Raw genomic sequence first — 27,896 nt, 5'->3', positions numbered from 1 at the left:
TGAAGAAGAAGAGTATTCTTCCTTACACCAACTGTGTCCATGCTAGGATAGCTCAATAACTCTCAACTTCATTCTCACCTTGGATGATGAATCGGAAGCCAAAACTGCGCAGTGGCAGGTAAGCAAACACAGGTTGTTTTTGTGGCTGGCAGACAATGTCTTTTTCTGTGATGCTGCTGTCAAGCTGGAAGGCCAGGGCAAGCTCCGTGGCCTCTACATCCTTTTTGATCTGATGGAGAACATTTTTTATTATTCCCCTGGGAGGATGGAACAGATGTCTATCTCTTATTCTGAAAACCAGAAATGATGCATTTGCCAAAAGATTAAGCAAATTTGATTTAAATGTTAGTGCATTACCGTCTTGGGTTGCACCGTAGCTTTGACCACCAGCCAGCGCTCGATCCCCTGTGTGTGCTCCACCTCTAACACATTGTGACTCAGGTCCTTTCGAGTCATGGTCACAAGACGCTTCTCGCTCTTCGGGGAGATAGACGGTGGTGGAGGTATGGACAACAGGTGAGTCTTCATAGCTTGTATTAGAATTAACTAAATGACATAAACTATGTGTGGTTGATGAATTATGAGCAAGTGTATAAGTAAAAAAAGCTACCTGATTGTAGATTGAGATGGAGCGCAGGCGGTGAAGAAAGAGCAGCAGGGAGGGATGCAAGTCATGAAACAGGTTTCTGGTCTGATGGCTCTCCGAGCGCAGAGGAAGGCAGATCTTTGTGGTCCAGCTGAAAAGAGAACAAAAGCAATGAGGTAGTAAGAAAACAAGTAGTTAGGATGGAGTGTTTTTGAATCCAGTGGTGTTGGTCACACTTTCCAGAGTGGAAGGAGCCACTGGTTATTTAAGCTGCCTGCTTGAAGGCGACTCTTGGTGTGACTGTCTGAATAAAGTTAGTATTTGCATATTGGCAGCATGCGGCTCAGATAGTAATAAATATTACAACAAGTTTATTTCTGAAATACATTTGTGTTAAATTAAATTCCAGCAATATATTTGAACATGTACTTATTATTTGAGCTACATTTACCACCAGAATTCAACAGAATGAGTTAGATATATTTGGAATATGTATTGCTTCATTTTGTACATGAACTGACTTGAATATTAAAGTATGTTTGAGTTATAAATAGTCCCATTTCAGAGAAGACATTGTGACATGTCAAGTAGGAAAAGCACTGAAGAAAATACTAAAACTAATGTAGCTGCTTCAGTTTCAGGGTCCTGGTGTTGTGCATAATCACTGTTGCAGCTTACTGGGACAAGTATTAGAAATAACGGCTTGTCCCACTATGACAAGTCAAAATATCTGTTTCTCTATCACCCAACCTGTTCATATGCAAGTCCTTTAGCTGTGTGTCCAGAGGCCTCTCTTCTTCATTCCAGTGGGGGAGGATGTATCCCATGGGGCCGGAGGTCTTGTCGAAGCGCAAGTGGAAGCCATTGGAGTGAATCTCAGGACAGTCAGTGACTTTAAACACAGATTTAAAGCCAATGCCCTTTTGACCTATGATGAGGAAAGCAATCAGGAACATTAATTGGAAACGTTGTCCATTTTTATGTTATTTAGATGCAACAGTGTTTACAGTGTTTTGGCTGAGAGAGCGAGAGAATATGGGTGGTGGGGACCCTCCAGAACCTGAGCTGCAGTGAGCAAACACTGACTGTCTGTCTGGGAGTCTTAGTTCCACCAGTCCTCATAAAAAGGTGGCATATTTTCCTTTAAGAGAGCATGGTAAAGTTGCAATAGATCACTTTTCAACTCATCCACTGGCTTTACTAAGTGACATTTTTATTGCTGACGTAAAGACAACCAGATTGCATTCCGTATTTTCTCAGAGCTTTCTACTGGCAACTTATTCAGACCATCAGGGAAAAAGCAACAAATATATTAAAATATGTGATATTGAAATTCATTCCTATGCTAATCAGAGAAATCCCAGTCCCTGGTTCCTCTGCCAAGAGCACAGGGTCTCTCCCTCTCTCCTCACGTTTAGGCAACAAACTTACTGAAGAAAACTAGAAGGTTTCGGGTGAAAATCAACCCCTGACCGTTCCTACTCTTTAGTAGGAATAGCTGCTGATAGATACCGGGGAAACAAAGACGGAATCCTATGTTGGTTGTGCAATAATTGACGCACTTGCTTTGTGACTTAAATGGAGCCTTAATTTCCCCAGGAGATTTTATTTATTGGCAGACAGAATTGCATATCAAAGCAAGGCTTGTTGGAACCAATCAAAATCAGATCGGAGATCTCAACTAAATTTTTTCACTATCTTTCCGGAACCTTTATGAAACACAACTTAAACCGTCCCAATCTTTGTTTTCTTCCACTATCATTAGTTATAATCCTTCAAAGTGGCCTTTACAAAACATAAAACATACATTGAACTTAAAAAATTATATACTGTTGTTCATACATTTCTAAGAGCTCACTCACTGTAAATTTGAGTTGCTAATTGGTTAGCTAATGTTACCTGTAACGTTATCATAAACATCAAAAAGTTCATTAGCTGGGTTTTCCCAAAATGTGTTTTAATTTTCCTGGTTTCTATTTGTTCGTCCCAGGGACAACAGGACGTCCTTCACCTCGAGCCCCTGGTGTCATTATTCAACAGTCATTACATTGAGAAATCAACATTTACCAGCAAAAGCTTTATCCTCTGGTGACAGAAACATGAGTCTTGACTTGTCCTATTTTCCTTTAAGGCATCATCTACATACTTACCGATGTATCCATATTTGTGTTTGCCCTTGGTGCTGCGACCCACATCGCAGATGGCCCTGATGTTCTTCTCCTGGAAGCCTGTCTCATTATTGAGAACAGTGATACAGTCTCTCTCCACCACAAAGGCCAGCGCTGGAACAACCTCTGATGGGTAACTGTTGTCATCAGCATTCTGAAAAAAGAAAACAAAGAGGTTAGAAGGTCAGGATTAGACATATTGAAACTATTGGGAGAAATCTTCAGAGTTAATCAAATCATAATATACAGGATGAAAACCTAATTCTTTAATTTGTATTGAGTAAAACATGTCGTTAGGGCCGCAGCCCACACAAAATGGCATACACATTAAAAAAACAAAGTTGAATACTTTCTAAACAAAATTCAATAATTTTAAGGCTTTTTTTTTAGAACACTTCCCAGTTGTTTTTTCAATGCCTTGCTGTACAGACATGTTTTCAGGTTTTTTTTTTTGCTCAAAAACATTCTTGCTCGACAATCTTTTTGCACGAGTGGTGCAATATTAAAGGAAAACTTCATCACCAAAATGATCACCCTGACAACTTTTCTCTCATGCCTCCACGGTACAAAAACAGAGAAGTCTTGATGAATTGAGGTAAACCGGGGAGGCAATAAACAACAACAAAATATTAGTGAAGATGAGTATCTTGAGGATGACAGATCCATCATATAAGTCGTACAGTGTCCATCAAGTCTTATTTATCCAGTTGTGTTCCTGAACACATGCATCTTTGCTAAAATCAGGCTATTAAAAACACTTCTGTCTTAAACAACCTCACATTTTCATCTAGACGAGTGGATGCAAACCGCTTGTTTTAGCGAAGATGCATGTAGTAGTAGTAGTAGTAGTAGTGATCGGCCAGTCATCAATCATTTTCCCAATGTTTTGGATTCTTTGTTGGATGCATTTGAGAAAAACAGTCATCTTCAACAATTCAAAGTGGGCGAGTAATATACGTTAAAGAACAAAACTCAAACTTTATTGCAATAATCCTTTGACATTTTCTTTTAATCCATCCTTGGCCTTCAGGAGCATAGGGTATAGTAAACTAACAGTTGGGTAACTGAACGAAGGAATAATAAGTCTAAACAGAAGCCCACTATGCACCACGAAAACCTCCCCACTCAGCGACACACCCGCTGAGAAACCCACTATGGTTATCTTCAGCTCCATAGTCAGGAACGTGAAGATAGTGAAGCCACGGTCCACAGTTAAATGCATTCTCCATCAACCTAGACCAACTGTCTTCAACGGTTTCTACTTCTAACCCATCTACCTGTCTCTTGGACTCCATCCCGACGAGGCTGCTTAAAGACGGTCTGCCTTTAATTGGCAGCTCTCTATTAGATATGATCAATGTGTCTTTGCTAACATCCTGTACCACATTCCTTCAAAGTAGCTGTCATTAAACCTCTCCTAAAGAAGCCGCTCTGGATACAGGGTTGTCGGCTAACTACAGACCGATCTCTAACCTCCCCTTCCTCTCTAAGATCCTTGAGGAAGTAGTCTGACACCAGTTGTGTGACTTTCTACATCATAATAGTTTAATTGAGGAGTTTCAGTCACTTAGAAAACACCACCGAGACATGACAGGGTCAGGACTCATCTCTCTACTGGTCTTGTTTCACCTTAGTGCTGATAAAGGACTCATCTCTGTACTGGTCTTGTTAGACCTTAGTGCTGATAAAGGACTCATCTCTGTACTGGTCTTGTTAGACCTTGGTGCTGATAAAGGACTCATCTCTGTACTGGTCTTGTTAGACCTTAGTGCTGATAGAGGACTCATCTCTGTACTGGTCTTGTTAGAGCTTGGTGCTGATAAAGGACTCATCTCTGTACTGGTCTTGTTAGACCTTAGTGCTGATACTCCACCAACGTTAGTCACGGGGTTCCACAAGGTTCTGTGCTTGGAGCCTTGGACCAATTGTATTTATGCTTCCTTCGGGCAAGATTATCAGGAAACACTCCATAGACTTTCCTTTTTATGCAGATCTGTTATGTAGGACAAGGTGTAAATATCCCTTTCTGCATACTCGAGACTCCGTGGGCTGGTCGAATGATTGATGGCATCCTATGGGTTATCAAGTGGGCGCCCTCCTTCTTCGATGTTTCGCTGATTGACCCACGACATCTCCAGAGGGTTCAGCAGTGAGATCCAGCGTCCCGGGCTCACTCCCTAGATGTCATCACTCATCCGACAGCCCAGGTGGAGTCCTTCCTCTTAATCCACAGCCACTGACTTCCCTTTTCAGCAGCCCTGGAAAGGTCTTTGACTGCTTTACCTGTAGGCCTTCCCCCGCACTCCCATCTCTCGAAGAAGCCTGGATGTTGAGGTGGCTACAAATCCTCTGCAGCCTACTTCAACTGGACAGACCCTAGCTTTCCAGCCTCGTTGATGTGCATTTGCTGCAAGGTCCGCACACCTTATCTTCTTGCGCTCGTAGGCCTCCTCCACCGCACTCTCCCAGGGCACCGTGAGCTCGATGATATAAACTTGCTTGAGTGAGGCCGACCAAAGCACAAGGTCTGGTCGCAGATTTGTTAATACTATTTCTGCTGGAAAGCGGAGCTTCTGGCCTAGGTCTGCCAGCATCTTCCAGTCCTGTGCCCCACTTAGCTGTCCAGTTTCTGGTCTTGAAGTGGTGAGAGTGGCCTGGCCCCCGCCCTCCCGGACAAATGTTGTTGCCGGCCTACGAGATGGTGGAGGAAGGGCATTGACGCTCATCCGTCGACTCTCCAGCACTGCCGCAAGACATTGTAGCACCTGGTTGTGCCGCCATGTGTACCGGCCTTGAGTGAGGCCAGTCTTGCAGCCCACCAGGATGATACTCAACTATATCTATCGATCAAACCAGAGGAGACCAACCAGCTCACTCAAATTCAAGCATGTCTTAAAGACCTAAAAACATGGATGATCTGCAACTTCGTGATGTTAAACTCTGCAAAAACTGAAGTTATTTTACTAGTCCAGAACCCCTCAGAGATCAATTATCTGGTGATGTGGTTTCTGTAGATGGCATTGCCCTGGCATCCAACACCACTGTAAAGAATCTCGGCGTCATCTTTGATCGGGACTTGTCCTTTACCTCCCACGTGAAGAACATCTCAAGGACTGCATTTCTTCATCTACTTAACATTTAAAAAATCGAACAAATCTCATTTCAAAAAGATGCATAAAAACTGGTTCACACGTTTGTTACTTCTAGACTAGATTACTGTAACTCCTTATTGTCAGGCTGCTCTAATACGTCTCTTAGGTCCCTCCAGTTGATCCAGAATGCTGCAGCTCGTGTACTCACTAAAACTAAGAAAAGAGATCACATCACTCCTGTTTTAGCTGCTCTGCACTGGCTCCCCGTAAAATCATGAATCACATTTAAAATTCTTATCCTCACCTACAAAGTCTTGATTGGGGATGCTCCATCATATCTTAAGGAGTTTGTAGTACCATATTCAATTCAATTCAGTTTATTTTGTATTCGCCCATTATCACAAATTACAAATTTGCCTCGGAGGGCTTTACAACCTGTACACATACAACATCCCTTTTCCAAGGACCTCACATCGGATCAGGAAAAAACCTTAAGAAATGTCATGTCATGTCCCCTTATTGCACATTACTAACTCTACTTCTTCCTCCCCTTCTTTCTTCCTCCTTCTGTTTCATGGATTGTGGAGGTTTGGATCGTGGTCCATGCCTACTATCAATTATTCATACATTTCTGTCATATACAATGAATGTGTTGTAACTCTGTAAAATGTATTTAACTATTCTTCTGTCCATCCTGGAGTTTTTCCTGATCTGATGTGAGGTCAAAGGTCAGTGATGTTGAATGTGTACAGAGTTTAAAGCCTTCTGAGTCTGAAATTTGTAATTTTGGGCGATACAAAATAAACTGAACTGAATTAAAGTGTAACTTGCGGTTAGTTCCTTGCTTAAGGACACTTTCATGAACACAATTTGAGCCGATGTTCGACCAACTAACTTTGTGGTCAATGGACAATACGCTCTTCCCACTGAGTCACAGCCACCAATGGCCATTGAGACATAAATATTTAGTGACATCTTTATGGGAGTAAATATTAGAGGTTTCACCTGAATGAGTTCCAAGACAAAGTGTGTGTCTTTGCTGTAGAGTTCCGTGGAGAGGCGGTCTAAGCTGCGGCCCAGCCTGTCCTGATGGACCTGCATCAACTTCAGGCCTGCAGCGTTCAATTCCACACCAATACCAAACTCATTCTTCCTGTCAGGAAACAAATTATAGACAGACATATACGTATATATATATATAGATCAACAATTATTTGAAGGTGCCATATAGGCAAAACAAAATCATAGAACTTCAGTAGATATTGCACATGGTGGTATGAAAACAAACCTGATGTCCTCAATTATGGCTCTTTGGAGATCGGCAGTGGATTGGCAGCTGGCAGAATCAGAAAGTTCTGACTGCTCCTTGTCCTGGCCTCCTTCAGCTTCACTGCTGATGTCTGATGTCTCTCCGTTAGGCAGTGCGGACAACTCATACAGCTCCTCTTCATCCTCTCCCTCTTCAACTTCTTGCTGGCCTAATACTAGAATAAATCATTGAGCAATTAAAAGATTGAACTGGTAAGGTACTTATTCAGTCTGAAATGAAAATGTACCTTGTTGTAGGCTTTGGTTGAGATTGGAGGAGGCAAAGGTGTTGTCCATTATGTTATCCTCAAGATACTCATCTTCACTCATATTCAGAGCTGATAGACTGTTGCTCTCAGAATCTATCAAATTAGATGAAAGTTCCTGACAAAAAAGACAAGGACATTTACTTTCAAACATCTTTTCTTTTTGTTGTTGTTAAAGACACAGTGTACGCACAAGAAGCAAGATACTATTAAACCATTAGAAGAAACCATCAATCCATGATCTTCTGCTTATCCAGGGCCCAGTCGTGGGGGCAGCAGACTTTGCAGGATATTCCAGACGTCCATGTTATTACCCCGGTGCCTCTTACCAGTTGGATTTGCAAAGAGAGCATCCATAGGGAGGGGTCCAGAAGGCCTCCTGAGCAGATACCCATACCCCTTGCTCTACTCCATGCTCCCTCCCTCCACCCAACAGAATAAGGTAATTTTGTCCACTTGTATATGCAATCTCATTCTTGCGGTCACAATCCAAAACTCATGTCCATGGGGTGATGGTAAGCTTGGCTTTACAACAGACTGTTGGAACCTAATAATTTGCGCACACTCCACAGGCACTGTCCCGACCTCCATGCGACACTGAAGAGGCGTGTCAATGAAGACAGCCCAAAAATGTCCAGTGCCTTCAGCATCTCAGGGCAAATCTCATAGGTTTTCTTCTGCCGAGGAGCTTTTTGACAACCTCAGCAAGTTCTGCCAGGGATTTTAGAGAAATTCAAAGAGAGGACAAAAACTGTTTGGGGGTGGCAGCCTTATTACTGTTCAAAACTTTCAGCTCCAACTTGAAAATGAGATAAGATAGAACTTCACAAAAGATATGTTTTGTGACAAAGATGCTGGGTATACAAGAGGCATGTTGACTGAGTAACTTTCTCCTAACTCTTCGGTCCTGATTCACAAATACTTGGTGTGATATGAATGAAAGTATAACTGGTAGAATCACTCTGGGCTGTGGAAACCACAAAACATTCCACTCGCTGTTGTACTGTGGTCTTTGGCTCAATATAGCAGCAGCTGCAGGGACTCACAAGCCAGCAGTGCTGCCTCCTATTAATCCACTAATCGCTCAGTGCGGTCTTCATTGACTAACATTTCTTGAGTGGATAGCTCTACAAACCAGACATACGCTGAGTTCCATGTCGTTATTCTTACTCATGGAGTTACCGTTAATTGGAGACATATTATGACTCATCCCAACCAATGAGAGTACAGTTTTTATTTTATTTTCTGACCTTGGCCTGTTCCGCAGGTGCTGTGTGCGTGTTCAGCTTTTTCTGGTAGTCTTTGACCCAATCCGTGATGCCGAGGAGGATCCCTAGCCGATGCAGACAGTTCATGTGCCTCCGGTCAGACTGGGCCACAGTGATCAGGACCTGTTTAGTCTTGGCCTGTCCCAAGACACGAGAGAAAGGCTCCAAAAACACCTGGAAGTCACATTCATGCAAGAACATGCAACCATTTGTTAATCAGAGTTAGAACAAAAAATTATTTCTTTCAACATAGTCTCAGTAACCATGTCTCAATCTGGAACTATATTGTCGTAATTGTAATTGCGACAACTATGTGGTGAATAGGAATTCGCGTTTTCATTCTGTGTCTAGTATGAAGAGGAGATTTTTAACAAAAACTCCAGTTAGTTTAAAAAATAAATAAAATAAAATTTAAAAAAAGGTTCGCATGACAACTGTAAGACTTATAACCACCTCCTCAACATTTTAGGCGAGCAGATTTACATTTACAGGCTAAAGCTTGACAAGGACACGCAGAAAGGTGTGTTTGTTAGTCAGAAATTGTGCTTCACACCGCATTACACGTCCACCGTGACTGTCAGTCGATACGCATATGGAAACATTTTGGCTGGAGTGCTGGCTGGCTATGTGCCCAGACTGTGGCAAATCATCAGTTTCCCCCCTTGTTTCAAAGTGATTCCCTCCTGGTCTGGCATTAGAAGAGTATTGTCTAATTAGAGGATCTGTACAGAGAAGAAGTTTTTGCCTCATGTGATCAGTTATGAGCTCAATTTGATGTGCAGAAAGCACTTTCTAAGAAATATTTATATTCTGAATTGGATCTGGATTGGGCCCGTAGCCACACATGATCATGTACTGCAACCCTCGAACAGCAGCATATATATATTTAATTTACAACATACACAATGTCTGTTATATATATGAAACCTTTATGTAAGCAGACATCATCTCTTGCTGCACTAAGAGAGGCTGATTTCATTATATTACTACCTTTCATTACATATAGATTTATGCAGCTGTGAATTTGTAGTATTCTTTTGTTTGAAACATTTGCTATATTGCTAATATTTACCCTAAACCGGACACATACACCTTGTATATCATGTTTGAAAACTGATAAACAGAGGAAGAAGGAAAAAGCTGTGCTCCATCTGTTTCCTGAAATATTTGTCCCAATTATACACTGGACATAGCAAAATAAATACAATCTATTTCTTGTTGAGCCATGGGATAATCTTAACAGCATCCATTTGAACCGTTTGCATAACCTCTCTCCAGTAATAACAGGAGGTATATGATATGATCCTGAACTCTCTGGTGTTGCGTGACTGACCTGCTTCAAAAGAGCCTGGCAGGTTCTAGTGGGGATTCGTGTCAAACAAGCCAAGAGGAATTCAGCCACTCTGCTATAACATGACACATCATCTTCAGCTAGGGAGAAATCTAAGGAACACAAATATCATATTAGTAATGATGAATCACACATGCTGCACCCGGATTACGATGCATTATTCAAGCTATAAACAAAGTGAACTTTGATGAGCCCTGATGCATCACTACCTTCTTTAGCCACAGCTGCTGCCAAGGAGCTCTCCATGTGATTGGCCAGTAGGGCCGTGGGAGCATTGACAACCCCATCAGCTACTACTATGGACACAAGGTGGCCAGCTGTTCCAACAGGGTCAAGAGTCATGGAGGCTCTGGAGAAATGCTTGTCTCCTGTGTGTGTGGTGATCCTGAGGAGCAAACCCGGTGTCACCTCCAATGCTGCCAGGCCTGTATTTGCTGTTTTAGTAAACAAAAACAACATTTCCCCACAAAGAAATTAATATGTTTACTCATTTTTCTTTCATCAAATGAGCATGTTTGAGGAATACTGAGCAGAATTAAAAAGGTGTTGTACATTTATCCAGATATGATCTAGCACACAAACTCCTACCTGCATTTCTTTCGATGAAATCTCTGAGGGAGCCATGAAGGGGTTTAAAGATCAGCTCCCATTGGCTCCACTCACTTAAATCCTCCAGCAAAGGGCAGGAGAGCAAGCTGGCCAGGGCCTGGGCCTTTGACATCTCCCCGAGGCGCCCCACTGCCTCACCCCCATCTTCAGCACTGTTCACAGGGAGTAAATAGCCAAGGATGAAACTTTTCATATTCAGTTATATGTTGGGGATGCCTATATGGACCATGGAGATATTCTGTATCATCATGCTGCTGTTAAACCCTGTGCATCAGAGTGCATTATGCTTTATCACCAATGACACATTTCAAAGTCATCATTGTTCTCTGTTGGGGATGAGACTATTTACACATTTTTTGTAAACAGTTTCTTAAAAAAGGTGACCGCTGTATATTTTAGAGCTACATATTTTGATCATTATCGAGATAATATCATGAATCGTAATTATTTAGTCAAGGATAATCGTCCCGAGTATATTTTCTTTAAATCCTTATTTTGTATGTAAAAACAACAACTGCTAACCTTAATTTGCTATGTTTGGCAAACAGAGCTGACTCATAGTGGATCTGGCTCAGTCCACCTCCTGACAGCCCTCTCTGACGCTGAACCAGGCCAGCCAGCATTTGCAGAGTGCCGTAGCCTAGGTCCCGACTGTCCCGGATCCTGTAGTGGGCCCTCAGTGCTGACTCAATGTGGGAGAGCTGGGAAAAGGAAGGTGAATGTTAATGTTCCTGTCACCTTCTAGAACAGGGGTGGGCAAACTTTTTGACCTGCGGGCCACAATCGGTTCTAAAATGTGACAGAGGGGCCGGGCCAGGAGCATTTGGACACGCAATGTAATTTATTAAACCTGGAGATTGCGTCTGTTTTTTATACATTTCAATTTAAGGTGCAAAGTTAAAGTAAAAACATTTACTGGAAAGACATCAATGGAATCACTTTCAACATTCAAAACAAATTATTACCCAACGACATACTCAAGCTCAATAATTTCTAATTGTTTTAAACCCCGCAAAATAATGGACGGATTGTCCTGAGAGATAGACTGTATTAAATATCCTGCCTGCAGCAGAAACTAGAAAGGGGTCTTTAAATTGAGGGCGATGTGCGGCGTCATCTGGTCAGCATGTGTAAGAACCCGTCACAAACAGACTGACAGCGCTTTACTCGAGAAAATATGACCCTAAAGCTGACAATTGAAGTTCGATTTTTAAAAATTATTCATATCTCTTCTGAAAACACACCTTTACTCATGTGGACAAACTGTTTTGGTGTTTGAAATTGGTTTACCAAAGGTCATAGGTTCACAAAAGCAGTGAAATATCTGAATACAATGCTAGATACATGTAATTGCATCTGTCCACCCTGGAGAGGGATCCTCCTCTGTTCTCTCCTGAAGGTTTCTTCCCTTTTCCCCCTGAAGGGTTATTTGGGAGTTGTTCCTGATCCGATGTGAGGTCAAAGGTCAGGGATGTCTATATGTACAGATTGTAAAGCACTCCGAGACAAATTTGTAATTACAAATAAACTGAATTGAGGAAAACCAAATTTTATATTAACGTTTTTTTAGTAAAAATGATGTGGTCTGTCACACATTCACCAAAATGATAAAGATGGGACTGAGAAATGACTTCATATTGCAGATAAAGTTTCATGGGGTGTGTGCAAATAAAAAATGACCATTACATTTTTTTTTTTTATAAATATGTATTGTACATTAAAAAAAAATTCCACATTATATACATGTTGTGAAATAGAAAACAGAACACAACTATTGACAGACTATTTACAATATGGCTTCACTATAATAACATGTCATCGTGTCACGAGACCTCTCTGCTGGCCGGGCAGGTGGAGCTGCAGGCTGCGCTGCAGGCGCTGGTGAATCCTCTCTGTAAAATACAAGACTAGTCAGCACCGCGCACAAGTTACGGACACCGGGACGGACACCGTGACACGTAACGTGTAGTAAAGACTCTTACCCGGTCCAAGTGGCTCTCTTCTGGCTGCGTGTTCCTCCTCGTGGCTCTGCAGCCCCTCCAGGCTCCGCGCTGCTCGCCAAAATCCCTGCAGCTGTTTCTAAATGAGTCTCACCTGTGTGGTGGGCGGGTCCCTTGTGATTTACTGAGTGTTCATTGGTTGTTTTTTTCGAAAAATGTTGACAGACAAACTGATTGACAAATCATGGTGAAGGGTTTTGTGTGACGAGTACTTTCCGCGCCAACGCACACCGGAAGAAAACAAAGTTGCGATTTGGACAAGTTCGGCGGGCCGGATTAAAAAGCCCAACGGGCCGGATGTGGCCCGCGGGCCGTAGTTTGCCCATGTCTGTTCTAGAACATGTAGTCCACAGGAGAACAGAGAAAATGATGAATTTAGTTGTTTTATTTAAAAGTGTAAATGTTCTGACTCACTTCATCTGGGTCAGTAGACATTATGTCCCCGCACTGTGTGATGAACTCAAACACGTCTTGTCTGGTGGGTCGAAAACCACTGCCTGCCAGTTCCATGCTCCCACTGCCCAGAAGCAAAGTCGAACCCAGTGTGTCCTGCAGGAGCTGCACACAACCACATACAGGATGAATTAGTATCATATCCCTGAGGACACAATGAGGAGATCTAAAACAACATCGATATATATTACACAGACTGTAAAATAAATGGCCTTAGAGACAATACCTGAACATGTTTAACCAGGAACTCCAGAAAGTTGCCCTGCTCCAAAGAGAGGAAATCTTTGACCAGGAAGTGTTTGGTCAACTTCCTCTCCAAAGAGGCCAATTGGGCCAAAGTGACGGCTGTGCTCTGGGAGGACAGGCTGTCTTTAAGGTACTGCTTCACTTTGGCTGAGAGACACAAGACAGAAATGTCTGTAAATCATCGACGAACATGATCAGATTAGTTCATATGTGAGGCAGAAACACTATATCCTGCATTCATACCTTCACTGGCGAGGGAGGTGGTAGGTTTGTCCTCCCTCTTAGTTTGTTCTGTGGTGTTGGATGACTTGTCTTTGGGCACCAGGTCCAGTGGAACGGCCAGTGAGCCTCCACAGATGGCCAGCTGAAACAAAGCCTTTGCCAGCCGGTTACCTGACACCTGCAGCAGGAAGTTCTGGACGTGCTGGATTGGAAGTTAAAGAAAGGCATGTGTTTCAGACATTGTACTCATTAACATGACATCACAAATGACTACTGAGTAAATATCTTGTCTGACCCATTAGATGTGTGGCGGTGTCTGTATTTTCTCTTTTCTTATTATTTTGTGTGTGTTTAGAACACAATTTGGATTTCTGGTGATGGTGTGACCTCCAGCCAGCCCTTTCTCATTCCCTGGTTAAACACTGCAACTTAGTCCACTTTGGACCAACAAGCCAGAGTTTGTGGTTGTTGAGTCAGCATAAATGTTTGCACCTTTCCAGAGACATGCTGCAAACTTTGAACTCAGGATATGTTGGAAAGGAAGGGGGATAAACAAATGGAGGTGTACATGATATCATCTACTACATCCTGCTGATGTATAATGAATGTTATCTTCATTCAAATATGTCTACTGTGTTTGATAAGTTGGATAAAGATTATTTCAGAACATGTACAAGTAGACGTCTGTGATAAAGAGTTAACCCAAAGATATAATGTCGAGCTAACCAGTATTAATAGTCTAAAATTAAGCTTTTACTTTAATAATCAAGAAGAAGAAACACTTCATTGTTCCCCATGGGTGATCACTTTCACATTCCACACACATTCACAAACAAGACATATGCAGATAAATTAAGGAGTGATGTTTGAGCATTGGGGCTGGACAAGCATCCGGTACAGTTCGGGGTTCCATGCCCTCAACAGTGACCCTCCGGTTCCCAAGTCCCCACGGACTGAACTACTGTAGCCCTGGGGTTAAAGGACATTTTGTTATTGCTCTGTAACTCTTTGTTATCCCCTCAAGGCTCATGGCGGGAAGTTTAGGAGAATTAACACCCAGCAGCTTAAAGCATCAATTTAGGACACAGGACCAGGGCGCCATTACCAATGAGTTCCCAAAAGCATGGACACAAAACTCACACATTGCCACTGAGCAAGCTCTTCTCATGCCTCAGAGTTAGCATCAGATTCATTAATAGAATACAGCTGTCAGTGCGTAGAACCCACCTTAGCCATCTTGGGACTGAATACCCCCTCTGCGTTTGAGAAGACTGCCAGTGATACCTCGGCTGCAGGCATGGAGGCGTACTTCCTCCTGAGGTCGAGGCTGCCGGTGGAGGAGAAGGAACCTGCTCCTTGCACCGGCTCCAACACAATCTTCTTGATCTTTCTCAGCCGCTCGTAGGTTTCCTCCTCCAGCTCTTTCTGGATGAGCTCCCTGGCATGTTCCAAGATAGATTGCTCACATCGACTCACCTTCAGTATTGTCTGAAAGGAGTAGAGAAGCATTGTTAAACACGCTGGGAGTTATATACAAACAAAGCATGGTTTATTGAAGAACCAAAGTGTCTCTATAAATGCAGCAAACTCCTTAAAGGAATAACTCGAAGCGCAGGTTGTGTGTGTGACGTTAGCGAGTGTGGGACCAAGAGAGCGAGCACTTGTGTGTGACAGTGAGAATGCAGTCAGCAGTAATGCTGCATCCACACCAAACAATAAAGCACATTTTTGTGTCGCATGAGTCGCAAACTTTTTGTGATTATTCGCGTCAATCCCGCTAGACAAGGCGGAAAAGGAGGAGAGGCTTATCTCCATGGAATAAGTTATAATTTCTGTCATCCTCCATGGAAGAAATTCTAAATACTTCTGCTCTGTACATGTTGTGGAAGTCCCACCAATATCGGACAATCAAACGCCCTCGTGTCTGGGTTTATAATGTTATTCTTAGGTGGATTTCACAGACTTGTGCAGGAACTGCCTCTGAATGACGGACACTTCCAGCACTACTTCAGGCTGACCAGTAGTTTGATTCAAACAACTGCAGGCCGTGATTGATGACAGGCAGGCCTCTCAACACTGATTGGCTTTATGCAAAACAGCGTCACTCGCATCCATTGGCGTCTTTGCAGTACCTATCTCCTCTTTTTTCTCTCCTTAAGGATGAATTTTCATCTCTCAATCACACGTTACTAACTCTGCTTTCTCCCCGGAAGTCCTTTTGACTTTACGTCTCATGGGGTCATCGGACCCTATGAGACGGCATAGATCCTATCTGCCTGATGGATCGTCTGGGTCGTGGAATTCCTGCTCATGACTACGCCACTGTCCTGTTGAGACTCCGCCCACTCCTCCTCCCCACCGCCATCTGCCTGATGGATCGTGGAGGTCTCCATCGTGGAATATGCCTACTATGAACTATTCATACACTCTGTCATATTCATTGAATGTATTTTAACTCTAAATCTGTCCTTCTGTACACATTACATCTATTGCATCTGTCCATCCTAGGAGAGGGATCCTCCTCTGTTGCTCTCCTCCAGGTTTCTTCCCTTTTTTTCCGCCTGAAGGGTTATTTGGGAGTTTTTCCTGGTCCGATGTGAGGTTTTGGGGCAGGGATGTCTATGTGTACAGATTGTAAAGCACTCCGAGACAAATTTGTAATTTGTGAAATTGGGCTATACAAATAAACTGAATTGAATTTGCATTGATTTTGTATGTAATCTACTCGTGCAAAGAATTTGCTTTGCATTTGGTGTTAGAGCAGCATAACATGATAGATGTGTAGTGCTGTGTGTACAGTCAAGGCTATTTGTTGGTGAATAAATGCTACAACTCTTTAAGACCCAAGCCAAGGTCCTGTGTCCTGCTTGCCACCTGCTGATTAAAGTGACTGTGTACATTTCTTACAGAAGTGAATAGTAGTACTACTGTTGGAGAGAAATATACTCCATCACATATAGTGAAAAGGAAAATAAGTGCAAAATAAAAACGTTTAATAAAATAGTGCACTTCTTACTACTTCCAGCACTTAGACCACACATATCTTCTAACTCTCAACTACACACTTTTTCTTGCACCTTTACTAGATTCAATTCAATTCAGTTTATTTTGCATCGCCCAATATCACAAATTACAAATTTGCCTCAGAGGGCTTTACAATCTGTACACATAGACATCCCTGTCCCAGGACCTCACATCGGATCAGGAACAACTCCCAAGAAATATATAAAAAAACTTTCACAGGGACAAAAGGTAAGAAACCTTCAGGAGAGCAACAGAGGAGGATCCCTCTCCAGGATGGACAGAAGAATAGATGTCATATGACCAGATGAATAATAGATGTCATGTGACCAGAAGGAAGCATTACAGAGTAACAACACATTCAATGAATATGACAAGAGTGTATGAATTGGGACAGGTGTGATACAGTCACATTGACAACATGTGACTGTATCACACCTGTACTAGATACAGTTCAGAGTGTAACTAGTACAAGTGTGATACAGTCACATTGACAACATCTGTCCACAGATGAACAGACAGAATATTATTTTACCATGATCCCTCCCACACAGACTTATAAGGTGAAAACGATACCAGCTACATCGTCATGTAACTATGCCATAACGCAAGAGCAAACAGCCTTGGAAGGTTGTAGTAGGTGGTTTCTCTTACCGCTATGGGCAGCCCGATGCTGTGAATCCTGACACCCAGCTCGTAGGGAGAGTCACAGTTGTAGTGGTCGGCCAGATACTTCATAAACTCAGCCAGGTCTACTTTTGGTTTGTTCTGCTGCCTCCGAAACACACGGATTTGCTAAACAATGGAAACAGAAGACACATTCAGGCAAAAATAATTCAAAGTTCAGATGAGATTGAACTAGGGCTTCGCCCACATTTGTTCCCCATGCAGAGATCAATGGCTCCATCCACATTCTCACACAGAGGCATGAGGAGAGATTCCTGTTATCTACAAGGTGCATGGTTACCTTCGCATTGAAAATGCCGGAAGGTTATGTTTTGATCGCCGTGTATTTATTAATTTATTTATTTGTATGCGTGTTATTCGCAAAACTCAAAAAGTATTGAACCGAATCGCATGAAATTTGGTGGGATGATTGTTTATTATCCGGGGACCAGTTGATGAGATTTTGGGATCGATCGGGTCAAAGGTCAAAGGTCATGAACAGGTCAAAATCTTTCGCAGAACTCAAAAAGTATTGAACCGAATCGCATGAAATTTGGTGGGATGATTGGTTATTATCCGGGGACCATTTGATTAGATTTTGGGATCAATTGGGTCAAAGGTCAAGGTCATGGAAAGGTCAAACTCTCTTTTTACCATAGCACGATACATTTTTGTCCAATTGACATGCAACTAATGCCAAAATATTCATAATGCAATACCCAATCTTGTGATATGCGAAGGTATCCGCTCTACCGAGTGCCCATTCTAGTTAATACTGCTAACGCAACCTCGGCTACATGGATTTATTGTTGTGATCAACCTCTTGATCACCACCCGATTTTTGAGGTTTCTGCTCGAAATGACATACCCAAACTAAAAAGGGTGTAGCTCTGCAACCACAAAAGCTATTTGAATAATGTTGGTGTTATAATAAAGGCAACAAATGTGATCTTTTGTTTAGCTGTGTAAATATTATTAGATATGTTACTGGTTAAGAGTAAATAAAGATGAAACTTCTATGAAAATAGAAGTTTCAGGTTCGATTAGAAAAAAAAACACTTTCAGGATGAATATCTCTGGATGGATGCGCAGCAAAGGCCTAAAATCACCTAGATAATAACACAACTTGTGAACAGACTCTCTGCTAAGTATGAAATAAAAAATAAAGCAGAACAATAGTTGGAGAGTTTTTGGTAAAGAATTTAGGCGAGGTCTCTAAAATGTGCATTTGGGCACATTGGAGCACCATCTGTGCCATTTGACTTTTCTCATGTGCCAAACCATTTATTTCACTTTCACTTTTGGTGTTCAATACATCCAAATACATCATTCCGTGGCTTTATTAGTAAACCAAAGATAAAAGAATGATGAAACAAAGTGGTGCTGCGCGTAAAGCCGGTTTTTGAATCTGTCACAGCGCAGCTGTTGCTCACGCAGATATCTCTGCCCGGGAAGGGCGTATTTAAAAAAACGTCATGTCATTGGAATCCTTAGAGCCAATACCAAGGTTGGTACAAAGAAAGACAAGATTGACAGCACTGTGAGCCAATAGGAGAAAAAAAGGTGTCGCCATATTTAAAATGTGAAGTCCGATTCGCTGAAATTGAACTTCCGGACAGCTGACTTTGACGTACTTCCCAAAGGTCTGCCTGGTTTTTAAAGGGACAGATACACACATGGAAAACATGCCAGCTGGAATTCATGGGAGAAAATAATTTGTTCTTTTCCTAAAGAACAAATGTAAGTTGAATTTTCTGGCTGTAAAGCTATGAAGCGATTAATATCTCCGTGATACTTTGGTGCAGAAGGATTCTGTTAAGATATTTAGAATCTGTGAAGTCCTCTTGCTTTCTAATATTTAATTTTTACGATAGCACGAAGCTACGTGTCACTAGTTCCAGAAACGTTCTGAGTGGGGCGACTTCTGACCAAATTTTGATTATGATATTTTAATTATCATTTCAGTTGTAGTTTGAGTTGTGTTGAAATGGCTCACTGATACTTGTAGCCCAAGTTGTCTTCTTTAATTTGATGTCCAACATCAATATAGATGCTCATGTTTATCATTATGTTTTAGACAGTTTAACTACAATTTCCAAAAATACTTTTTGGACATTGGACATTGTAGTTGAACCGTATTGGGTCTCAGGAGATCATTTGAATTATTTTCATGACCTTCCTGATTTAGATAGAAAATGTGGTGATATTTTAAGTAGCTATAGATGCGTTGCACTGTACATTAAAGCTTTGCAAATAAATACACATTTGATGAATTATTAAATGAAAAAAAGTTGGCTATAAAAGAAATGTAAAAGTCAGTTAATTTGAAACCATACATGTGAAACATGGCTCATTGCTTTTATCCAGATCCACATTTTCCAGCACAGAAGAACAATTAATAATCCAAACACAAAAAGGGACTCAGATTATGTAATATAAAAATGTAACGCTTGAATGCAAAGTTCTATAAATAAAATAACGAAAATATAACCAACACTAGAATTGTTGTTGAATGTTTAGTCCCAGTTTCATAAAATATAAATTTTACCTTTAAGATGTCAATTGTCTCGATCTGGTGGATGTCATCATCCTTAGTGTTACTGTCTATCTTGAACATGCGGTGGATGAGGGGGAGTTTGCAGAGGGGCCCCAGGTTCAGCTCCTCGTAACGCTTCTTGTCCTTCAGTCCAGCCAGTGACTGGCCCAGCTCATACAAGGTACAGATAGATGTCACTGCTGCACTAGACTGACACAAAGAGAGAATACTGCAATAGCAACCAAACATCCACATCAACACAAGTATTAGAAAATGCATCTGCCAACCTCTATGAACATGTTGATCTCTCTCATGACGTATTGAAGGTCTTTTAAAGCCGGAATCGTCCAGTGTCTGATCATGCCTTCCAAAGAGGGGATCTGCATCAGGGTGCACACCCTGGATATCACCTGGATACAGCGAGGACAATGAGGGAAAGATATGCAGTGCATTGGTTTGTTTCAGCAACTTTAGCAGAAAATAAGTAAATATGGTACTTGAGTGAAAGACCTTTTAGTAGCTGAACAGGCCAACGTTAGATCCCGAGAACATTCCACAATCTGCCCATCAGCAACTATTACTCTTGTTTAACAGCTATTTACTTGAACTTATAAGGTACAACTTGAAGTTTTGTATCACTCAAAGTTGTTGGGATAGGTGTGTGTGTGCGTGGGGGGGGGGGGGGGGCATTGTAGTGTTTGTTTTGCAAAAGGACACATATGCGCAGGAGCACAGATTTCACTGAAAGTTATAGGTACGGTTTTACAGCTACAAGACCAAATGAAAGATAGAAGTGACAGCTATTAAACAATCAGGAATGTAAACAATACATGCTTTCATGGACACCACTTCAGTTAGCAAGCTCCTCTTTATGGAACAAGCTTCACCTTCAGTCCTGGAGGCAGACACAGTCACCTCATGTGGAGGAGACTGAAGACTTTCCTCTTGATAGTCTTATAGTTGGGGCTGAATCAGGTTCACCTGGTCCAGCCCCTAGAGATGCTGCTATAGGCTGATAGGCTGCTGGGGGACGTTTAGAATACACTGAGCACCTATCTCCTCTTCTCTCTCTCCTTATGGATGAATTTTCATCTCTTCATCACACATTATTAACTCTGCTTGCTCTCCGGAGTCTTTTTGACTTCACATCTTATCGGGTCCATTGGACACGGAACAATTTGCGCACGGAACAAATTATTGTTGGCTTGAAGTAAAGCTTTAAACATCTACCGTTGTCACTGGATTTATTGAGTTAACAAATAGAGCCTCACAGTTTGAGAATGACTGCTCTAGCTTCATATTGACCACATGCAGACAGAAGTATCAGCAGTCACTAGATGTGTTCTCTTCCCCCTCACCTTCTCTTTGGTGACCAGTTCTCCCTCTGCAGAGATGTCTCGTATCACATCTTCCATCAGGCTGTTCACTGAATCCTGATCCAGGACTCTGTTCCTCTTCCTGCCTTTGAGCTCTTGATCATCCTTCTCCATAGCCTCTACTGCCCGCATATTAGCTCCATGGACCTCTCTCAGCTGGGCATGAAAGGCGTCTCTAAAGATGGTGCCACCGCCCTCTCTCTTGGATGCATCTTTAATTGTGTTCTTCTTCTCTTTGGTCGAGCTTACATCTGTCCCCAGCAATGGGAAGTCAGAGCTAGAAAGGAAGTTGGACACAATGGACTGTTGCAGGTCTTCTTCCTCAGGCTTTCTCGTAAGATCCTGTGCTTCTGTGGGAGGATATGTCAACACATGTTTGTTTAGAAGTACGGAAGAAATCATCTTTGTTTTAATGCATGAAAGTTAATGCTGTCATGATATGCTACCTGCTGTTGTCTGCAATACAGCAGTCTTGGGATCTGCTGTTGGCTCAGAGTGAGTGTGAAGCTTCTTAGGCCAAGAAGCTTCACAGCTGTCATACAGAGACATGTACTGTGAGAGAGGAAGCTGTTCATCAAACTGCTGAGAGTAGCAGGTTTGGAGCTGGTCCATTGATGGAGCACTCAGCTGGTACTTATTAATCACCTGCAACACATAAATACACTTTTACTGGCCTACACGGTAGACAGTGGCAATAGTATAACTTTCCATGCTGGAAAAGTCAAAGGTCAGTTTTTAGATAAATATGTTAAAGACATGCTCTAACATCCAAATAACACTATATACGAGTTATTGACTTAATATTTGTTAAGCTTTTGAAGGTTTGTTGTTTTTCTCAAATCTTGAACTTTTGAAGTATTAATACCAGGTTCTGGTAATGTCTGTGTCTGATACTGAAAGCAATGTCTTTGACTGCTTTAACTGAAGCTTTTGTTTCAAAATGTTCCACAACATTTCAAAGCAGCAAACATGTTGTGGAACCCACATTAAATCATTAACATGATCAGAAAACAGTGATGGGTTCTCAGGCATCTAACTCGAAGCCTTACAGTAAACAACTCCCCTGTTTATCCTGCCGATGGAGCAGAGGGCAAAAACATGGCACTACATTTCTCCCACTCGCTCAGTGCAGCTGTACTGAATTTTTTTTTTTTTTTAAATGCCCTCTTTAAATGACTGTGGTGAAGCATTAGATATAAAATAGGGATGGCATTATTTTGAATGCTCAAGAGTTTATTTTGATCCAGTCCTACATACTACTAATACTGAGAGCACCAGATGTGTATTATTATTCAGCAAATAAAAATAGGCGCAAACAAATGCAAAACTTCCTCCAGAATGTTCTCTAAAACTAGTGCCCAGCTGTTTTGGGATATTATTGAGTCTTATTAACGAATTAAACAATGTATTATTGACCTATTTTAAAGGTTTTTGGTTGTGGGGTTCCATTTGGATACTGATTTTGCCTTGGTAACAAGCTAGTGCCAACCTCAGTAGCATTGTGTCTCGCCAGTGTAAAATGTCTACTGTAATGTGCACTTTAATTAAGTCTTCTTTCCTTCTGCCATGGTGTATCGGTTCATGTCACGTCTTAGCAACACGTTTGGATGAAACATGATCTGTCTGGGGAAAGTTAAATGAGTGCTATTGTATTATTGTTGCTTTCATGTAAAATGTTCTCAGATATACAGGAGATAACAATGCTAACAGAGAAAACACAATCTGAAAGCAAAATAGTCTGTGGTGCATATATTTGTTTTCATAACTGACCTCTATGACCCTCTGGTACAGCTGCTGCTGGGTCAACTTCTCCGCTGGCTTGGACGCAGGAAAGAGTGGGTTAACCGGGAGACAGTGGGTCGAACATAAAGAGGCAGTGGGAGGCACATCCATCTGAGGCACTGGAGCACTTGGAGTAGCGCTACTCTTCCCAAGAAGTGGTTCAGTTCTCTGTGGTGTTGCAGGCCTGCTGTCCTCTGTGGCCTTTAATGGCTTACCAGCTAATAGCTGATTTTGAGCCTGGTGGATCTTATGGAACACAATGTCCCCTCTCACGACTAGATCTCCTTTTAAAGATGCTACCAAACAGGAAATAGTTTGAAAGCCCAGAGAGGCTAAGGCCAGGTTGTGGCGGTATTTCTGGCTGTAGACTATAGCCACCGTCTTCAGAGGAATCCCATCTGGGAATTCTGTCATCAAGGCCACAACATTTTTCAGAACATTCTCAAACTTATCTTCTGTTGCTTTCGCTGGTGGTCCAGCTCCAGCCCTGCTACCACGATGATGGTAATTACAAAACACCAGTTCCCCCTCCACAACCAGATCCCTGTCCAGAGCGGCCACCAGGCTAGCCATGGAATCAAAGCCCAATGAGGACAAAGTCAGGTGCTTGTTGTATGTCCGCCTGTAGGTTACAGATATCTTTTTCAGGGGGATCCCATCTGAGTGCTGCTTCACCATCGCCACTATATCTTCCAAAACCCCCTCAATATCTTTGTGGTCTTCTGTAGCTTTTGTTGATGCCCCAGATCCAGCCTGTCTCAGGTGGCAGTGGGCCTTGTGATGCACCAGTTGTTCCTCCACAACCAGATCCTTGTCCAGAGAGACCAACAAGCTAGACATGGAGTCGAAGCCTAGGGAGGTTAAAGTCAGGTTCTTGCGGTATGTCTGGCTGTAGAACACAGATAACTTTTTAAGGGGGATCCCAGCTGGGTGCTCCTTCACCATGGCCACGACATTCTCCAGAACCTTCTCCATTTTGAAGGATGCTATCAAAGGAAAAAAGAGTCCATTAATAACAGATAAATCCTGCAAAGTAGGATACCAATAGTGCGTGCTCTCACTAAGAAGCTCCATACAGTGCATGTGCTTTAAGGAGTGTGTTTAAAACTCACGTATATCCAACAGAGAATGATCCTTACTGTTAGACAGAAAAAGAGGAGGCAGATACATAAACACTGTCAATATAAGGGTATGATATATAGAAGTCGTCTACCAAAGAAATTCCGTATCAATTTCCACTCAGATAGACTAATCAATAACTTGATTTAATCGACAGATCTGTAAAACATAAAGAATCCCACAAGAACACCACTTTAAATCTGGTGTTTACCAGAGATGTGTTCATAAGCTTCTGGTATACAAGTCTTTCAGCATAAAGAACATAATTTATTGGAAGAAAACCAAATCGACTCTTTGTCACAATTGTTGAATAACCAAATTAAAGGGATCCTTACCAGAAATGTTTTTTAATGTTATGTCTTTATTTTAATAAAAAGGTTAATAGCTAATGTATATCTTGATTGGAATATTTAAACTCTTTTTTTTAAACACAAAAATATGAGTAGTAGCAACTGTTCAACTAAGATGTTGTATTGTAGTATGCGATGGATGAAATGACTGTGTACATATAATGGTTTGCTTGTTAATATGCTTGTTGCTATTCATTTTGATGATAACATTTGTTAATATTATTCTCATCATCATTATTATTATCGGTCAGTACTCAGAAAGTATTGTTATTCAATACTCAGCACAAGCCAATATTCTTGTCAATGCTGAAATTCAGGCACGTGCACAGACATTTTGGGAGGCAGGTGCTCAAACCAAAAAAAAGGGCACCCAATGCCAAAAACAAAATTCTGACAGAGTTGAAGCATAAGCAGCAATACACTAGTGAAGCTGTCCTCGACCTGCGTTTCCTCTGGGCAGCATCAGACCGCTACCTTACATTTTCTTTATGAATAAAGATGAATTATTCTATAGCAACAACAGTACAAGCATTCTGATTGGCTAATGGGTCGTCATGCCAGCCACGTATTGCCCTCCTCCTCGCTGGTCTGATACGGATCCGTATTGCCCTCTTACGTCATTTTCAAAATGAGCGATATTGATAGACATCAACAGCCAAGAGCAGTGGTCCTCAAACTAAGGCCCCCCTCCACATTTGGCCCGGCCCTCTGAACAAGAGAGGCCTTATGATTTGTTTTTCAGTGTGGCCACGCAAATCCTAGACTAGCCCTTTAAATAGAACGGAATAAGAATTCTCTCTCTCTCTATCTCTTCTCTCTCTCTCTCTCTCTTCAATCTCTTCTCTCTCTCCTCTCTATTCTCTAAACATAACTAACGTCAGTAAACAGCTGGACAAGGCTTTGAAATCACGGATTTCGTGAGTTTTTGTTTATTTATTTTTTTAGGAAACGTCGGACCAGTTGTGACGTCATGTTTTCAGCAGCGCTAATGTTGTGGTTGGTTTATCACAAAACAACGTCAGGGGACAAACACCGTCATGATCTGTTTGCAGGGCTCTCAAGTGTCACGCATTGAGCGTGACAGTCACACATTTCAGTCTTAAGTCACACACTCCCGCCACATATCGTATTTATCACGCTGAAAAAAACGCTAAAAGGAAAGAGTCATTAGCAATGTGTATTCAATCAATACTTCAACGATCATCTGTGTTATATAACTCTCACTCTTGCCTGTCTTCAAAACTTGAGAGCCCTGGGTTTGTCTGGTGCTGCGGCGAGGAGCACTGCGCGAAGGAGGAAGTGGAGGAGGAGGAGGGAGGAGGAGGGGCGATATTCTCACAATAACTCAAATAAATGCCCCGTCGGATATTAAAAAACATTTGGGGGGACTTGATGACAGAGAGAGTAACTTTTATTCTTAAATACTGAAGAATTAAAAAAGTGGGCTCCAGCAAAAAGAGCACTTTTCTCATCATTTATTTACGGCTATAGGGGCCAGCACACCGAACAACTGAATATTTGCATTGATACCATAAGGTTGAACAGGTTTACACTTGTCAACCCACCTACTGGATGATATGACCCAAGCTTGTCAAAAAACAATCTTAGTTACTTAGACCATGGCATGAACATTATTATAAGGCTAATCAAAACTGTAGTTGTTGTACCAAAACGTCGCTAATTAGTTCCCGACACATCCAGAGGCACATGCATAAAAGTTAACAGCACAACGTTGCATGTAGAGTAAGAGCGATCAGGTCTATCTTACCTATTCTTTCAAACGATTAGGTCTGTAGTGCATCTTCCTCAGACGCTGGACTGCTGTTTTAATTCGCAACCTTCCTGTTTTAGCTTTTAAAGGCCCTATACCCCGCCTCCTCCTTCATCTCCTTTCCTGCTGTGTTTCATTCTGAGCTAAGACACAGAGAAACGAAACTGAAAGTAACTGGTAAGCTCATTCAAGTCTATCATGTCTTTTTGTGACATGACACACTCTCATATTCCTGGAAAGGGTTACACCTCATCTCACAGACAAAGCAATGAAAAGAGCAAACAAGAGGCAAACAAAAGCAGCAGCACACTGTATTTCATGACCTACGGTTCATCTAGTTATGTGAGGCACTTATTAATGTATGTCTGTTTGACAAAGGATATCTGCAGAGACACAAACGCAATACTAGTTCATTTACCAGATGACATGGTAATACAAGTAAAACCGGTTGGTAAGGGCACATGAATGACAAAACAGAAGGGAAAACAAAACAAGAGAAGCCTGAGAGGGGAAGGGAGGGGAAAGAAACTAACTTTAAGTTTCATATTCATAGCTTGAACCCAGGTGATTCATCCCAACTACTGTGTAATAAACCACGTCAGCAAATGCACTGTTACTGCCCAGTCACTTGTGAAAATAAATGTGTACCGAAGGAAACAACAGAGCTGAAGAATGTAACTTTAAATCCCTGGATCAGAGTGTGCATAGTTACGACAACAAAGTTACATGTTGGCACATTCACCACTCCACCTCTTTTGGTAATTGGCTGGCTTCTTGCCAACTGAGCTGACTTCTGTAGCACTGAGGAATTCACAGCACAATAGTTATAGCTATAATAGTTACGCTCCCTTTGTTTGACTCCGCGTCCCCACATGGGTATCTTCTAGCATCGTGTTCTCTTGTTATTACATGCAACGCTGGCCCACAGCCTCTGAAGACTGATCTTAAAACCCATCATAAAGGACTCTGGTTAATGGCAAAGGGGCCGACAACATACCGTGCGTTGTTCACTTTGTGATGTGGTCAGTGCATCGCATCTCCTGTCTCCTCAAGGCGAGGGCTGTCGCTTTCAGCATGGGGAAAAGTGACATTACATTTATCTTCCATTAACAGCTCAGATGACACCGTAACGTCAATTAAGAATTACCCACTTCTAACTAAAGCGGTTGCACTAATATATTGTACAATGTGGGGGACGTTATGAGCTTGATCTCGTCGCCTGGCTGACAGCGCGAGACAAACGTAATGTTTATTTATGTTAACGGTACACCAACTGAAATACTCAACGCTCTGTTCAAGCAATACTTGTCAAACTCAATAGCAACACTTAAAATGTCTGGTTAACCACGACTGACTATCCAGCTCCCTGTTATTGTACCGGAAAGTTCCGGTTAGTATAGCAGTTGACAAGTGTGCATCTTCTCTTTCATACAACTCCCTGCCTGCAATGGAGAGCCAACGCTCACGCCAGCGAGCTAGCAGACCTGCTACGCTAGCTAGCGTTAGCAAACAATACGAGAAGTGTCCTGGTGTAGCTAATGTAACTCAACATGAATCCTATTAGTCAATTATTAACCAGTGGTCATAGCCAGTGTCACTGTTTTGGCATTTCGCAATGTCAGCTGGGCAGCAATATGGTATGGAAATAAGAAGTCAACACTATAAGATGCTCACTGTCTTATTGGGTTCGCCGGCTACCTAGCTAG

General features: G+C 41.9%; 1 protein-coding gene across 3 annotated transcripts in view; it reads right to left on the bottom strand.

The window, feature by feature from the left end:
* wu:fj29h11 (uncharacterized) overlaps positions 1-27,559 on the bottom strand; it is a 49,978-nt gene extending 22,419 nt beyond the window's left edge. The window contains exons 1-25 of one of the 3 annotated variants that reach the window (XM_056429092.1): positions 27,188-27,559; positions 24,063-24,088; positions 22,939-23,936; positions 21,615-21,813; positions 21,151-21,518; positions 20,080-20,202; positions 19,805-20,002; positions 17,245-17,385; positions 14,797-15,057; positions 13,591-13,771; positions 13,328-13,494; positions 13,063-13,206; positions 11,171-11,349; positions 10,628-10,800; positions 10,249-10,473; positions 10,022-10,131; positions 8,671-8,862; positions 7,403-7,538; positions 7,135-7,330; positions 6,852-6,999; positions 2,737-2,908; positions 1,337-1,514; positions 611-737; positions 358-477; positions 79-229 (exon numbers count right to left, since the gene is read on the bottom strand). In XM_056429092.1, the coding sequence (XP_056285067.1) occupies positions 79-229; positions 358-477; positions 611-737; positions 1,337-1,514; positions 2,737-2,908; positions 6,852-6,999; positions 7,135-7,330; positions 7,403-7,538; positions 8,671-8,862; positions 10,022-10,131; positions 10,249-10,473; positions 10,628-10,800; positions 11,171-11,349; positions 13,063-13,206; positions 13,328-13,494; positions 13,591-13,771; positions 14,797-15,057; positions 17,245-17,385; positions 19,805-20,002; positions 20,080-20,202; positions 21,151-21,518; positions 21,615-21,813; positions 22,939-23,925 (4,876 nt within the window). In that variant the 5' untranslated portion in view covers positions 23,926-23,936; positions 24,063-24,088; positions 27,188-27,559. Of the gene's footprint in view, positions 1-78; positions 230-357; positions 478-610; positions 738-1,336; positions 1,515-2,736; positions 2,909-6,851; positions 7,000-7,134; positions 7,331-7,402; positions 7,539-8,670; positions 8,863-10,021; positions 10,132-10,248; positions 10,474-10,627; positions 10,801-11,170; positions 11,350-13,062; positions 13,207-13,327; positions 13,495-13,590; positions 13,772-14,796; positions 15,058-17,244; positions 17,386-19,804; positions 20,003-20,079; positions 20,203-21,150; positions 21,519-21,614; positions 21,814-22,938; positions 23,937-24,062; positions 24,611-26,187; positions 26,263-27,187 lie in introns of those variants that run through there. The other 2 variants (XM_056429091.1, XM_056429090.1) reach the window with 2 other exon arrangements.
* Positions 27,560-27,896: the final 337 nt, after the last annotated feature.

This window comes from Pseudoliparis swirei, chromosome 13, assembly GCF_029220125.1.
Source record: "Pseudoliparis swirei isolate HS2019 ecotype Mariana Trench chromosome 13, NWPU_hadal_v1, whole genome shotgun sequence".
NCBI lineage: Eukaryota > Metazoa > Chordata > Actinopteri > Perciformes > Liparidae > Pseudoliparis > Pseudoliparis swirei.
Note: the sequence above shows the minus strand (reverse complement) of the source record. Positions and strands in the feature narration are given on the sequence as shown.